At 32.7% G+C, this 14,716-nt stretch overlaps 1 protein-coding gene across 12 annotated transcripts in view; it reads right to left on the reverse strand.

Moving 5' to 3' along the window:
- Positions 1–14,716, reverse strand: part of FAM172A (family with sequence similarity 172 member A) — a 424,698-nt gene that overhangs the window by 300,181 nt on the left and 109,801 nt on the right. For 11 of the 12 annotated variants that reach the window (XM_027037994.2, XM_015065295.3, XM_053201207.1 and 8 more), the window contains one exon: positions 13,441–13,632. The exons of the other annotated variant lie outside the window; for it this stretch is intronic. In XM_027037994.2, the coding sequence (XP_026893795.1) occupies positions 13,441–13,632 (192 nt within the window). The remainder of the gene's footprint in view (positions 1–13,440; positions 13,633–14,716) is intronic. 12 annotated transcript variants of the gene reach the window in all.

The raw sequence follows: 14,716 nt of genomic DNA on the forward strand, positions 1-14,716 counted from the left end.
CTAACAAAAAAGTTCTTGGGGATTAAAAAGAAAAAAGGAATTAATACTATACATACTATTATTTACTATATATGTAATTTCTTATTGAAAGCAAACTTAAATACCATTACCTATGGTATTTATACAGAATTGAGCATCATTTTTTCATTAAAAAAAAACATTTTTTAAGGTTTATTTTGGGGAGAGAGAGAGAGAGTGTAAGCAGGGGAGGGGCAGGGAGAGACGGAAACGGAGAATCCAAAGCAGGCTTCACGCGGTCAGTGCAAAGCCTGGCGTGGGACTCAGGCCCACCAACTGAGATCATGACATGACTGAAGTTGGACAGTCAACCGAATGAGCCACCCAGGCGCCCCTACAGATATGAGCATCATGAAGCACACAATGTAACAGATCAACACCAGTCATGCCAATTCTTCTCTCTCCTAAAAAACTGTTTCTCTTGTATGCTGCAACAAAATGCTTAAATAAAATGATCCACGTGAAGAGTAACAATAAAACTTCTAATAAGCAAGCTCTAATAGACTCCTCTGGATAAATGAACTAATTCACCTAATTTACTTATCATAAAATACAAATACTTAAGAAATTACAAGGTCAATATTTTAAATTGCTTAATATAGGAGTGACTGCCTCAAAATACATTTCCCTTTTACAACTGACTCACTGTTTTAAATTTGTTAATTTATTGTTCTAAGTGCTTTCTACACAACCCAATTTTTTTTTCTCTAAAGTGAACACTGCAAATTGCCTTGGATGGGCGATAATGAAAAAGCAACACCATTTATTAATTTTGTATAAGTTATCCTCCACCCATGAGATTCCTTGGAGGGGAAGAAGATGTCTGAATTTTACCATACAGTGCCACAGGCAGAAAATGAGAGAAACCAAAACAAATGCATCCTGAGTGAGATAAACTGCCTGCAGCAGCGAATGACCTACTACATACCTTTCCATACAGGCTTTGATGTCATAATTGGTTAATTTCCAGGAAAAAAAAGACAATTACCAATAGTTTAAGTTTTTTCTGATAAAAGTGTTTAACTTCTTTAAGTTTTTGATCATAAACAATACACACTATTCAAAAGGGCAGTACCATTACAATACTAAGTAAATGTGCATCAAAACTCAATGGAAAGATATGTTAACTATCAGAAAATGCAAACTGAGAAGTACATCAAACTTTCCTTAAGAAAGTTTAGAAATATTCTTGGCACGTGTTTCTCTGGATATATGTTCTCTTAAATATTTTTAAGACTAATTCATTATTAAAGAGAATTTTATTCAAACATGCAGCTCATGGTATGAATAAGCAAGTACTCTTTTCCCAACAGAATTGACATGTCTTTCAAATAATAGTTTATTGGGAAAAAAAAAAACAAACCACTACTGGGTTAGGAATTTGGAATTTTAACATATACATATACATATATGTATGTTTGTGTATATGGTATAGTCACGAATATGTTTCAAAACATATCTATTTTTAATAATAAAGAAATAAATTGACCTTTATTAAAGTGAGTTATTATTTAACATCCTATGTTCAAGCTGCACCAGAATATATAAATGCTTATACCTATAACTTCATATCTCAAATAGTGTCCTTATCTTTAACAAAGTTTCCAATCTCTTTATGTAATCATAAAGATAACAATTAAAAAAATTTTTTTAATGTTTGTTGATTTTTAAGAGAGAGAGACAGAGACAGAGTGTAAGCAGGCAAGGGGCAGAGAAAGAGGGAGCCACAGAACCTGAAGCAGGCTCCAGGTTTTGAGCTATCAGCACAGAGCCCTACGCAGGGCTTGAACCCATGAACCATGAGATCGTGACATGAGCCGAAGTCGGACGCTTCACCGACTGAGCCACCCAGGTGCCTCATAAAGACAACAAATTAATAGAATTGTTTTAAGAAGGCGTAAGGATCACAACTTAATAGAATTGTTTTAAAAGCTTCAGTCACACTATTAAATATGGTAAAACTGTGAAAATTATAATAAAAGCAATGGTCTTCATTATTAAAAGGAAAAGCAAAGTTGAATTGCTTAACAGTACTCTCCCTAATTTTCTTAATAAGTTTCTTTTGAAGAAATACTTATATTATTTATCATTATCACTGTGTTACTGCAGAAATAAAAGGCCAAAGGAGAGCTTCTTAGAAATATTAATTTTCTCTATCAAGACTTTAGTTTTGATTTATAAAACAATAAATTGTGAAATAACTTACTTTCATTCAGAATTTAAATTATAGCACATATGTTCATTATAATTTAAACTCTAGGCAACAAAAAATAATAGTTTCCTCTGCTGTGCCATTTGTAGATGGCATACCTAACCTGAACTGGCTTAAATCTCAATCTTTTTTTTAATCTCACAATCGTATAAAATTAAATGTGAATGACCCTGAAACTATCCATTTTTTTAAACTGTAGAATATATACTTAACACAATACTTTTTTTGTGCTTTTTGTTAACATAATACAACTTGTGTTTTTTTTTAATTACTTAAAAAAAATTTTTTTAATGTTTATTTATTTTTGACAGAGAGACAGACAGAGTATGAGTGGAGGAGGGGCAGAGAGAGAGGGAGACACAGAATCTGAAACAGGCTCCAGGCTCTGAGCTGTCAGCACAGAGCCTGACGTGGGGCTTGAACTCATGGACAGCGAGATCATGACCTGAGCCGAAGTCGGACACTCAACTGACTGAACCACCCAGGTGCCCCTTTTTATTAACATTATACTATTTGTGCTTTTTTAAAAATTAATACTACTGGAAGCGCTCTTCCACAGCCTTCAGTCTTCACGAGGCATATTCATCCTTGTATATTCATTTCATAAACAAGGTACCATCTCCTTTTCAATAAGGATTATAAACACAAATCAGAAACATAGATTCTAAAAGATTGTTGTCATCTGAATGCATACCTGACAGTAAGAGATAACTCACTGTATTTATGTTTGGAGTAAAGTGATAAGAGTTTATTTATTTTAAAATATAAAAGTACGTAATTCTAAATATATGAAGTATGCCAAAGTATTCCATCTAATTCTGTTTTAGATTTATTTTTGATAGACAGAGACAGAGCACAGTGGGGGAGGGACAGAGAGAGAAGGAGACATAGAACTCGAAGCAGGCTCCAGGCTCCGAGCTGTCAGCACAGAGCCCGACGCTGGGCTCAAACTCACAAACCGTGAGATCATGACCTGAGCCGAAGTCGGACGCTTAACCAACTGAGCCACCCAGGCGCCCCTCCATCTAATTCTTATAGCACCTCACTACAAATCTGAAATAGTGATTTGTTTTATGACCAGGAAAACAAGATTATATATTTTATGTAAAAAAAAACCAAAACAAAAAACAGTTAAAGTATTAGCCTGTTAGTATCCAGAATTACTGTTGAAATCCAGTCTTAATTTAAAAAAGTTGTATTATAAATAAAAAAATAAGTAATTAATAACATATCCTTTTCATATTAAATCTTTAAGTCATAATGCTTATTAGTTATGATTTCTAATTTCATAAATAAAAATAGATAATTTATCTAGGAATTAATATTTTTAGGAATTAATATTTTAAAATATGCCTTTTATTTACATCACATAAACAGCTGAATAAAATCATCACCAAAGAAGCATGCTACTGAACAACACCCCTGGAAACTAATAATTATTAATCCTTAAATTCACTTAACACTTTTTCTTCAAAAAATCATATTTTACTGATTATTTAAATATAATTCATTTAACCCATATAATACATTTAAAAATATGTGAATATCCACACACATATAATGCAGTTAATCTAAAGCTTGGTGACTTAAACAGTGCAATCTACACTTTCATAAACAACCTACCTTCCATAATTTACTGTCTCAATTATTTCAAGTAGCAGCTCAGACTATTTCCTACTCCTAAAAGCTGATATTCTTTTCATTTTAGTTCTTCTCCTCAAATTAAAGTAACTCAGGGGCTCAACTGATATACGGAAGTAATTAAGTTTTTAAAACCATGTTTGGATAAATAAAAGTATAAACCTAAAACCCAGAAGGAACCAAAAGTACAGTGAAAAATGCAAAGCTGACCTATCTCTAATCTTTTCTTGTTAAACCTAGGCTACTCAAGAATTGTTAGCTAATTATTTCATTTTATTGATGATATTTTTCCCTAGGGAAGTTCTTTTAAAAGTTTAACCCCGGAGCAAGTCATGACTTCTCCAATCTTTGAAAGTGTCCAGAGCATTGATTATAACTGCAGGAGGTGTTACCTTCTACCCAGAGAATCTCACCCTGCACAATCTTACACACTCTCTCACTCCCCAAACAGCTTTGATTCAGCAATTCAAACTGCTTCAGCTGATATTAAAGGAAGAACCACAGAAAAGGGATCAGCAGTTAAAACAGAATAAAAAGAGGGGAAAACACAGATCGTGGATATAGTAACACAAAGCTCAAGAGTAAAGCAGATTTGAAAAAGATATCAGAGTGACTCAAAAAAGAACAACATGACAGAAATTAAACAAGTTTTTAATGTTTGCTTTCGATGCATTTAAACTCACCTCAACCTCCATTAAAATTCTGATCATACACAAACCCCAAGGCTTTCGACATACTTTCAAAACCCACACCCTCTTTCTGTCTCCAGAGTCACTTCTTAGGCAGCCAAGGGAGATTAAAAACAAACAAACAAAACAAAACCACACAAGAGAATTCAAATGTGCATGTAACTGAGAAATAGAAAGACCAAGTCAAAATGAAATTATAATTATGACCAATAATTTTTCAAGTAAAAATGGTGCCTAATCATTTTAAACATCCAGTATTTTTTTCTCTTGCACTTAGTGAAAAGGCCTAGGTCTACTTTAAAAGTTATTCGATGTCAGGTATAAATATAGGTTGAAAACAAATATTAAGGATAAGAGGCCTTGCAGTATTTTTCTTGAGATGATGTAAGAATATCAAGATGCTCTATGCTGTTACACCTTGCTCTCTACTTGACTACAGAAAGAGCTTCAGTGTATGCTTAATTAGTTAATTAGTTCAGTACTAGGGAACAATACAGATGCAAAGAGCTATCACAGAATGGCTATTCACATCTATCTCTGAAATAGTGACCAAAATTCCAGAAGGTAATTGGATTTTCAAAACTGGATGTGGGTTTTTTTTCCCAAATCAGTCATGACAGGGCCATAAGGTAATGATATATCTGCCATGATGCAACAAGCAGACCTGTCTTCTGTCAAGAGTTGAAATCATAAAGGAATAAGCTGTCGTTAACAACGTCTCTCCAAACACTAGAGCTGTCATTCCATTGTTTTCTTTTGCTGGCATGGGGGCTAGTGTGGCCTCATATAACTTGTCAGTTCAGTAATGTGCTAAGCTTTTTTAACCTTTTCTGGAATTTCTGACTTGAACAATATTTTATGAAGTATATAATGTAATAGCTTATATTTTCTTTGATTAATATGTAGTTTCTCTCAAAGTTTACTCTTAAAATTTGGAATTAGTGTTCTTGGTTTCAACCTATAATTTAATAGACCATATTTCAAATAAGAAAAAAACCCCGCAGTTATGTTTTTAAAGTTTGAAATTAAATTTCAGGGGTCTAAATTTAGCCAGTCTTTATGGGTAAAAAAATCAATAATTATTTTAAAAAGCTGCGTGCAGTTTTGTAATGTAACATTTAAGTTGTTTTAGAAATAGTTAAGGGATAGTTAAGTGATAATATATATAGTTAATAATAGTTAAGTGATAATAGTACTACAGTATATTTCATGAATATTACTTACAATTTTTAAAAAATTTTGTCTTTCAAATTATTAAAGTAATACTTGCTTAAAGTAAAATAAAAAAAAAACAAAAAAAGAGAATTAAACATAAAAAATGAGTAAGTAAAAGCAAAAGAAGAAAATTCATAGTTTCTTGCCTAAGTTTCCTGGAACATCAATGTGTACCCCTGTATATAGAGAAGTGTACATGTATACATGTATAACTGTACTTTTTAACAAATGATCTCATTCTTGTGTTTCCATCTGATTAACTCTTAGTTATCATCTTATATGAATTAACACATAAACTCACACATCTCATTCTTCTTAATAGGTATATAATTTTTAATTATATGAATATACCATTATTTAATCAAATAGTCCCCTAGTGGTGGATATTTCAGTGATTAGAAGTTTTAGTGTCATTACAAACTCCTTTGATGGGCATCCTCATATGAATACTTTGTGTACTGCTCTAGTATAAATTCCTATAAAAGGAATTTAGGATCAAAGGTTAATAAGCACACTTAATTTAGGAAAATATAACTAATTGCTTCAAATTACATTTCCAACAATATTCAAACTTGGTATTATCATACAATTTATTATCAATTTATCTGCCAATCTTAGATGTTGAAAAATAGCATCTTATTTTAATAAGTGTTTAGTTCCACAAAGCTTTGAATGGCTTTTCAAAAAAAGCATCAAAGCCTCTAAGTCCTTTAAACAAAAAACATATTTTATTTTATTTTTTTTCAACGTTTTTATTTATTTTTGGGACAGAGAGAGACAGAGCATGAACGGGCGAGGGGCAGAGAGAGAGGGAGACACAGAATCGGAAACAGGCTCCAAGCTCTGAGCCATCAGCCCAGAGCCCGACGTGGGGCTCGAACTCACGGACCGCGAGATCGTGACCTGGCTGAAGTCGGACGCTCAACCGACTGCGCCACCCAGGCGCCCCTAAACAAAAACATATGTTAAAGCTCCAAACAATTTTCATGTTTTTGAGGTTTCTGAGACCTTAAGCATATATTATAAACTGTATTCTGCTATACTATATTCTGCTTGCACTATGTAAATACTAAGTAACATCCCAAAAGTTGCTGGATGTCATTGCTCCAGTTAAGAATAAAGCTATGCCCTGTATTGATAAAGTACTTCTTACTGCAGCAACAACCATTAGAATCCTGTTAAAATTTCCACGTCACCAACTTTGTAAATATTCATGTTAAAATAGTAAGACCTTGCAGTACCTAGGTGGAACAGTGAATTGAAGGCAGGAGTTAAGAAAGTGTTACCAAATTTAATTACTCAAATTACTGAGGAAAAAAACCCACCCTATTTTAGATAACTATCTATAATGGCTCCATGTTCATTTGTGGAAAAAAAAAAATCCTAATACTGTAATCAATCAACTTTACAAAATGTGCCTGTCAAAAAAGGAGGGGATCCCAAATACACTAAGGAAAGAGGAATCAGAAGGTTAGAATAGAAGAGTTAAGTATAGCTTATTAAAAGGGAAGCAAGCAATTTAAAGGTGTAAATCAACATTTAAAGTATGTAATTTATATCAAACAATAGTTTATATATTCTTTAATTTAGCTACCTTATAATCAATGATTTCAAAAAGAAAATCCTAAAACATTCCACTGTGATGAATATCACTACATAAGGATATCATCTCCTAAGGTTTGCAAAGAATATTGTTATAAAGAAAATTGCTTTAATGTTATTTGTTTTAAAAAAGGATGAGTTGCAAAGTGACTACCTGTCACTGGAACAACAAGATAGATAAAAAAACATGTAATTAAAAAAGTATACTGAATTCTTTTGATTATCTCCATTTCTTCCACAAATCATACTAAAATATTAGTAAAAAAAAAAAATAAGAAGAAGAAGGGTGGTATTAAACAAATGAGACAAAACAAATGAGTGTGGAGAGAACAGAGGACACAGATGTCGATAAATTTTTAGGAGACTGTAAGCTGATGGAACTGGATTGGTACTACAGAGGAAAGAAAAAAACAAAAAACAAAAAACAAAAACTTAAGTGCCTCCAGAGGGAGATCATGACTGGAAGAAAGTCAACTCATCCAAAGAATTTCAGAAAAACTCAGAAATTTCGAGGTGCTTTTCTTAGAAAGTAGGGGTAGGCCTTGAGGCCAAAATCTGAGGCATTACTTTTAATATCACCTAGGGTGCAATTACCACATTCCTTAACAAAGAAACAAACCAAAACCCCCAAAACCAGGTCATAATCTCACATTGTGCAGACAGCCCTACAAGAAATCAAAGGTGTTTCCTTTTGAGACACATCCAGAAAAGGACTGAAAGGACAAACGACCACAGAAGGGGAGGAGAGAGACACAGAGCTCAAATCAAGTGTACTATGCAGAGGTCTGCAAAATGATTCAAAAGAGAGCTCCATTCCAAAATATGATAGAACTTTAAAAATTCTATAGAAGGGCTAAAAGATAAAGTAGGTAACCTACTAAAACAAAATTAGGGCAAAAATAGATGGAAATAAGAGAGAAAGTATTAGCAATTCAATAAAACATTTACAGATTCAATCTGCAACTCCAAAACCGAGATACTAATTCTAGAAATAGAGAAAATTAAAATTATCAAGAAAAAACACAATAAATTTCCTAAGGATTGAGAATCATCATGGGGGTATAGTACAGATAGAAAGCAATCACCAAGTGCCCAAAACAATAAAAAACAAACAGACAAAACACCATAACAGGAAATTTCTTAAAAGCAATAGGAGTGGCTTCTTGACACCAGGCAGAAGGAAAAGAATCTTCCACAGAGGGAGCAAAAGCATGCAATATCACAATGGTACTGGACTTTTCAATTACAACACTGGAAGCTAAAAGACAATGAAAACAAAGCCTTCAAGTTTCAGAGTGAAAATGATTTTCAACTTGGAATTCTATGCCTCGCTGAGTTATCAAAATAAAGGGAACAAGTAAAATAAAGACTTTTTTTTTCCCCCAGAAACACAAGGTTTTAGAAATTTATGTCGTATTCACTTTTTGATAGCTCCAACAAAATGAGGGCATATATCCAAAACGCTGGCGTCATTAGATCCAGGAGAGAGGAGGTCAAACATAAGAGAGAATCTGAGGGGAATCCCAGGATGAGAGACAAGTAGACAGGCAAGCTTAGAAAGTGACCCGTCAAGACTGAAACACAAGTCCACAGGGTTCCAAAAGACAGGTCTCCAGAAGAGAAAACTATGAGATTCTCTGATAAGTCTGGCCCTGTAAAAACATTACTGAGAAGCCAATCAAGATCTCAATTAACAATTATTACAAAGAAAATTGAAAGGAAAGAAGTTATCAATTCCATGAAAAAAAAACTTTAGCAAAAATGAAATGTAACCATAGTACCTATCTGGCTCAGCCATAAACAGTATTGAAGTAAGAGTAATATTGCAAAGCTTGATTGCTGATTGAATCCAAAAACTGTGATGATGGGAAAGAGATTCCTGTGTACCATAAGTACACAAGACTAATATCAAGTGACTGATAAATCAAAAGAACAGCCTTATAATTTAAAAATATGCATATGGAACATATAAGTAACTCCAAAACTACTGACAGACTATATCTAAGAACAGAATAAATGAGGAAGGATTAGCAAAGGATAATCACCATTTTGATATATGCCTTTTGATTTTACTTTACTTATAATTTTTTTAAAGTTTATTTATTTTGAGAAAGAGAGCACATGTGAGTGGGGTGAGGGGCAGAAAGAGGAGAAAGAGAATACCAAGCAGGCTCCGTGTTGTCAGTGCAAGACCAGTGCTGAGCTACATGCAGGCTCAATCTCACAAACTGCAAAATTACAACCTGAGCTGAAATAAAGAGTTGGTTGCTTATTAACCAACTGAGCCACCCAAGCACCCCTTACCTGACTTTTAGATTACATGCATGGTAAAATTAAGTAATTATGGAAACATCAGATTCTTCTAAATAATCCAGCTATGAGAAATTAGGAAAAATGTAGGCTTAGTTAAGTAATCAGACTTCTTAAAAAATTATTAAAATCAATAAACTTTGTCATATTGAGTACATCAGTTACATAGTATTTTGAAAGTATTCTTCATAATTTAAACTTTTATTTCTCTACTGATTTAATTATAAAACATTTTCTAGAACTTCTTACACTTTTACTAAATATAATCGCCATCAAGTTCTACCTCATCCATTATACTTAGAGTCTGAAAATTATAAATTAACCTCAACCATCCAAAGTTTGTTATGTATACCAGAGGTTTTAATATTGTGCTCAGATTAGCAGCATACACATCACTGGTATGGTCTTAGAAATGTACATTCTCAGGCCCCAACCAGACCCTTCTGCATCAAAATCGGGTTTTGGGAAAAGGCAATTTGTGTTTCACCAGCCGTCCACGTGATTCTGATACATGGTAAAATTTGCCTCTATAGACTATTGGCTCCCAAACTACTCTCCATAAAACTTTTTGACAGTACATCTCAATTAGTCAAAGCGTGGACAGGGAGAGATCAGAGAGGTGCCTAGGATGCAAAATTTAAGGAGGCACTCATCCTCTGGGTCCTACAAATACTGCACAACCCTGACAGTGACTGACTCCTTAAATTCTGCACCCTTGTTCTATATCTGCAATTAGTAATTAAATGACTTCAAGTAATGTAATGACTTTACTTTCCTTGCCCATTTTACAGAGACCAACTGAAATGCCTAGAAAGATCCACATGAGAAAAGATCAAAGAAGAAACACGTACGAGTAACTCTCAAACTGCACAAACACTGAATAATTAGTACTTGGCTATATGATATACAGTTTCTTACTCCAAGTAATATGATATGCAATGAAGACTGTTAAACACTAAAAATATGAGCTATGGTAACCTCAGAAGCTGTGGGGACAGTATCTGATATGTACTATTTCTCCAACATGAAATCTTAATAATTTTTTTACAATAAAGTTCTGATATATCTAAAATGCAAGGACTGGAATATCTGTTATTATTTTCAAACTGTGATCTATTGAGCCCTAGGGTTCAGGAAGAAATCTCAGGGGTCCTTATAGAAGTTTTCCAATCCTCACCCCAGCTTCAACAAAAGTGGCTCCATAGATTTAAACCTATTTGTTGTTGTTGTAGTTGGTGTTAACAAAACAGTCCACTTAGAAGCAGGGTTTCACTGGTGGGAAAAAGTTTTAATCCTACAGTGCTATGACTTCAATATTAGGACCTGTAATCTTATCCTAAAAATCTGTAAGGGATATAGCAGAAATTTTTTTTTTACAGCTGTGAAAGCAGGAAAGCTTACTAATGCAAGAGTACACTCTAGAGAGTGAAAGTGGGTGAGCTCGAGGAAGAGGTGCCATAGCAGAAATATTATAAACCATACTAAGTAGAGATCATATTGTCTATCCTGAAAAATATCAGAATTTACTTCACTTGTAATATGAAAAACTGACAGATCATGAAGAAAGGAGTAGTGGCTTCCAGTCTTTTGTAAACTTTGGAAACATTTCTTTAAAAACGATTTTAGAAAAAAGTCCACAAAATAAAAACAAATAGAGCTGATCTGACTAAAAGGTAAGGGTGAAGTAGCTCTTCTCCTTCAAATTAGTCTTCCTGTGCTTGCTACCTAGAATACAACCCCTTTCCCTCCAGTCTCCTCCCGCCCCTCCCCCCGAACCTAGTCCTTAAAGAACTTGCGGAGAAATACCATGAAAAGGCAAAACCAGAGTAACAAATCACTTTATCTAGATTAAAGAGATACCCATTTTTAAATATTTACCAGGTAGAAATTTACCACAATAAAGTTCATATTCAAGTTCTTAATATAAAACAAAAAGAAAAAAGTACATCAATTAAAATTCTCAAAGTACACAACATATAAATTCTAAATACACTAAATACTAAAGTACTTTTTGTTTTTTTTTTGGTTTTTTTTGTTTTGTTTTGTTTTGTTTTTTGTTTGTTTGTTTTTAAGGAATCATGAGTTCCTATTATTGGGAAAAGCAGAAAACAGTCAAGGCAGTGAAATGCTGTTAGTCTCCAAACACTACACTTCTACTTATAAGAACAAAATGACTGACGAGTCTAATGTTACCAACAAACTTCCTCCCTCCTGTTTGGGAAACCAACAGATAGCTTATTCACAGATTTTGGCATGACTTACCATAGTCTTTCACCTTGAAAAATCTTACACAACAATAAAACTAGGAAAGAAAGGCTTAGTTGATCTATTAGCAGGCCAATGTAATGACATAAAATATTTCACTAAGCATTTATATATACAAACACATCGAATTTTCTTTACTCAATTATATTTTCAAATATACAGTGAATTGTGATCACATTTCACATAAAATGTTCTCAAAACCACTGATAGGATCTCTTCTAACCAAAAACTAATGTGTCAGACAGAAAGGTAATTTCATGATTCATAACTAGAGATATAAATGTTTAAATAATACAATATTTTATGTCCTTCACCCTAAACTTTATTTTACTTAAATTCTACTATAGTTTACTTAAATAATACTAAAAAAGTACTGTTGAAGTTTGTAACCAATCAAAAGTAATGTCTTTTGTTCTCTGCATATCCATGAAGGCTGAAAAAACAATACACAATTAACCCAAGAAATTCTACTTGAAGCATTTTAAGGGCCTTAAAATCTATTAATAAAAATAAAGTCCAGCTGGGCTGGGCCTTAATTTTATCATTTCAGAGGTAACAGAGCAGGAAACATATATTTGACCTTTGCAATCATCAATGTTTCAAACAATTCCTCTCCCATTGTAATTACAAAAATGTAATAATGTAGCTCCTATAATGCATACATGTACACATATATTCCTAAATAACTTTAAGTTCTTAAATGAAATCTTTTTCTACAAGATAGCACTTTCCTTTTTTCTGAAGAAAATCTCTATTCGTATCTAAAAGAAACATACACTTTGCAAAATTTGCCTGTTCACTGAAGAACTTAAGAATGAGACAGTTAAATAAAAAACAAACAAAAAAAAAGCAGCCAAACATTAAGATGTAACAACGCTAGGTGAGAAAAAAACAATTTCACGATTATAGGAAAGAAAACCTTGAATACAATTTTAAAATACCAGTTTCTGAAAAGGTAGAACTCAAATAAGAATAAAGTATTTCAGTAAATATTTCAATTTACCATTTTACAGGTCTTTGTCTAATGCTTAAAGCATTTTATTTGTGAGCTCTGGTGTTTTTAAAAGAAATAACAAACACTGACTTATTCTAACTCTTCTTTTAAAGAATAAGAGATTAATTTCAAGTAGATTTCCTTTAGCTTCTAACTTAAGTAGGCAACGATTTCCAAAAGCCATCTTGGTATTTTTTATAAGTATTTTAAATAATACTGATAAGTATTTGATAATTTAAGTGATATATCACATAATAATAAATTTAGAATAAAAATATTCATCTCAAAGACATTATCTACATTTGTGTACACTTAAGATACCATTTTTTCATTGTAACTGCAAAATAATACAGGATAATTTTTCACTACAAATAAAAAACAATTTAAAGATAGGATTATGTTTAGAATGTACTTTTGAAGAGACAGGATAAAATAACTTATAATAAAACAGAGCTATAAAATGTCAAAAAAAATATAAAAGAAATTGCACTTACATCCATAGCTCTCTTAATAAAAGGTATCTGTGTGCCACTGTCCAGATCTTCATTTATAATAAGCCTTCTAGCCCACTGACCTGCCCTGACAACACCACTACCATGAATTAAAACCATCAGTTTCTGTGGATTTGTCAAAGCATCCTCACTCATAAAGATAAAACTCTTTGGTTCACTCTCAGTGGCATCTACCTGTAATTAAAAAAAATTAAGTAATAAATAAATGTTTTCTGATCAAGCAAAGGCATAAATGAGAAAACAACTCATGGCTACCATAAATTATAGAATGTCTATTCCAGAATTATAGAGGTAAAAACCTTTAAAAAAATTAAAATATTCATTATTTATTAGAGATTAACAATTACACATGAGGTGGGTGAGCATAAAAGACATGATAGTAATATGCAAAAGAATATTTGAAATATATCTCTCTATATTATAGGTTTAGTATTATAATACAAATGAGAATAACTGATTTTTTTTAAAGCTTCCTATGGTCTAGATACTATGGTAAATGTTGGTCTCAATCACAATCTCATTAAGGTTGTACTATTATTATACTCGTTTACAGATAAAGAAATTGAGGCCTAAGGAATTTAAATAACTTGCCCCAAATCACACAGCTAGTGAGTCTATAATTCTATCACAGAAGTATATTGCACCTATAATAGAAAACAGAAAAACCCAATAGGATGATATACCTATTGGAAAATCACATATTACCCAGGAATACTACTAAGTTTTTAAAAGGGGAGAGAGGGAACTATTTAAAAATTCAATCACCTACTATTCTATGTCAGTGGCCTTTGAAATTTTCTTCAGAATGTGAACACAGGCTCATATAACAATTATTTTCTGAAGGAATGTTATTTATGTATTCCTATAACCTTATCGACTAGGAGTGGAAGCTCTTGTGCAGATGTCAGAGCCAGAAGCTAAAGTCTAGGTGCCTGGTCATATACATCCTCAAATAAAGAAGGTCAATCCACATACTATATAATGAAACAGCTCTTCACTTATCAATATTAGATATTCATAAATTTATGAAACTAAAAAATAGACAAAAACTCTGGACACCAAAAAAAAAAAAAAATGTCCTAGATTCTAAATGTTCCCAGTCACTATTCCTGGGAAGAGAAAAATATTAAAATTTCTCTAATTCTAAAACAGACTGGTAGCCATTTGTGTAAACAGCACAAAGAGCAATTATTTCAGCAAGAAGAGCACAGCCACAGGGCTGGAAAAAAATCCCTTCCTCAGTGAAGCCTTTCCTGAC

The sequence above is a fragment of the Acinonyx jubatus genome, chromosome A1 (genome assembly GCF_027475565.1).
Source record: "Acinonyx jubatus isolate Ajub_Pintada_27869175 chromosome A1, VMU_Ajub_asm_v1.0, whole genome shotgun sequence".
Lineage (NCBI taxonomy): Eukaryota > Metazoa > Chordata > Mammalia > Carnivora > Felidae > Acinonyx > Acinonyx jubatus.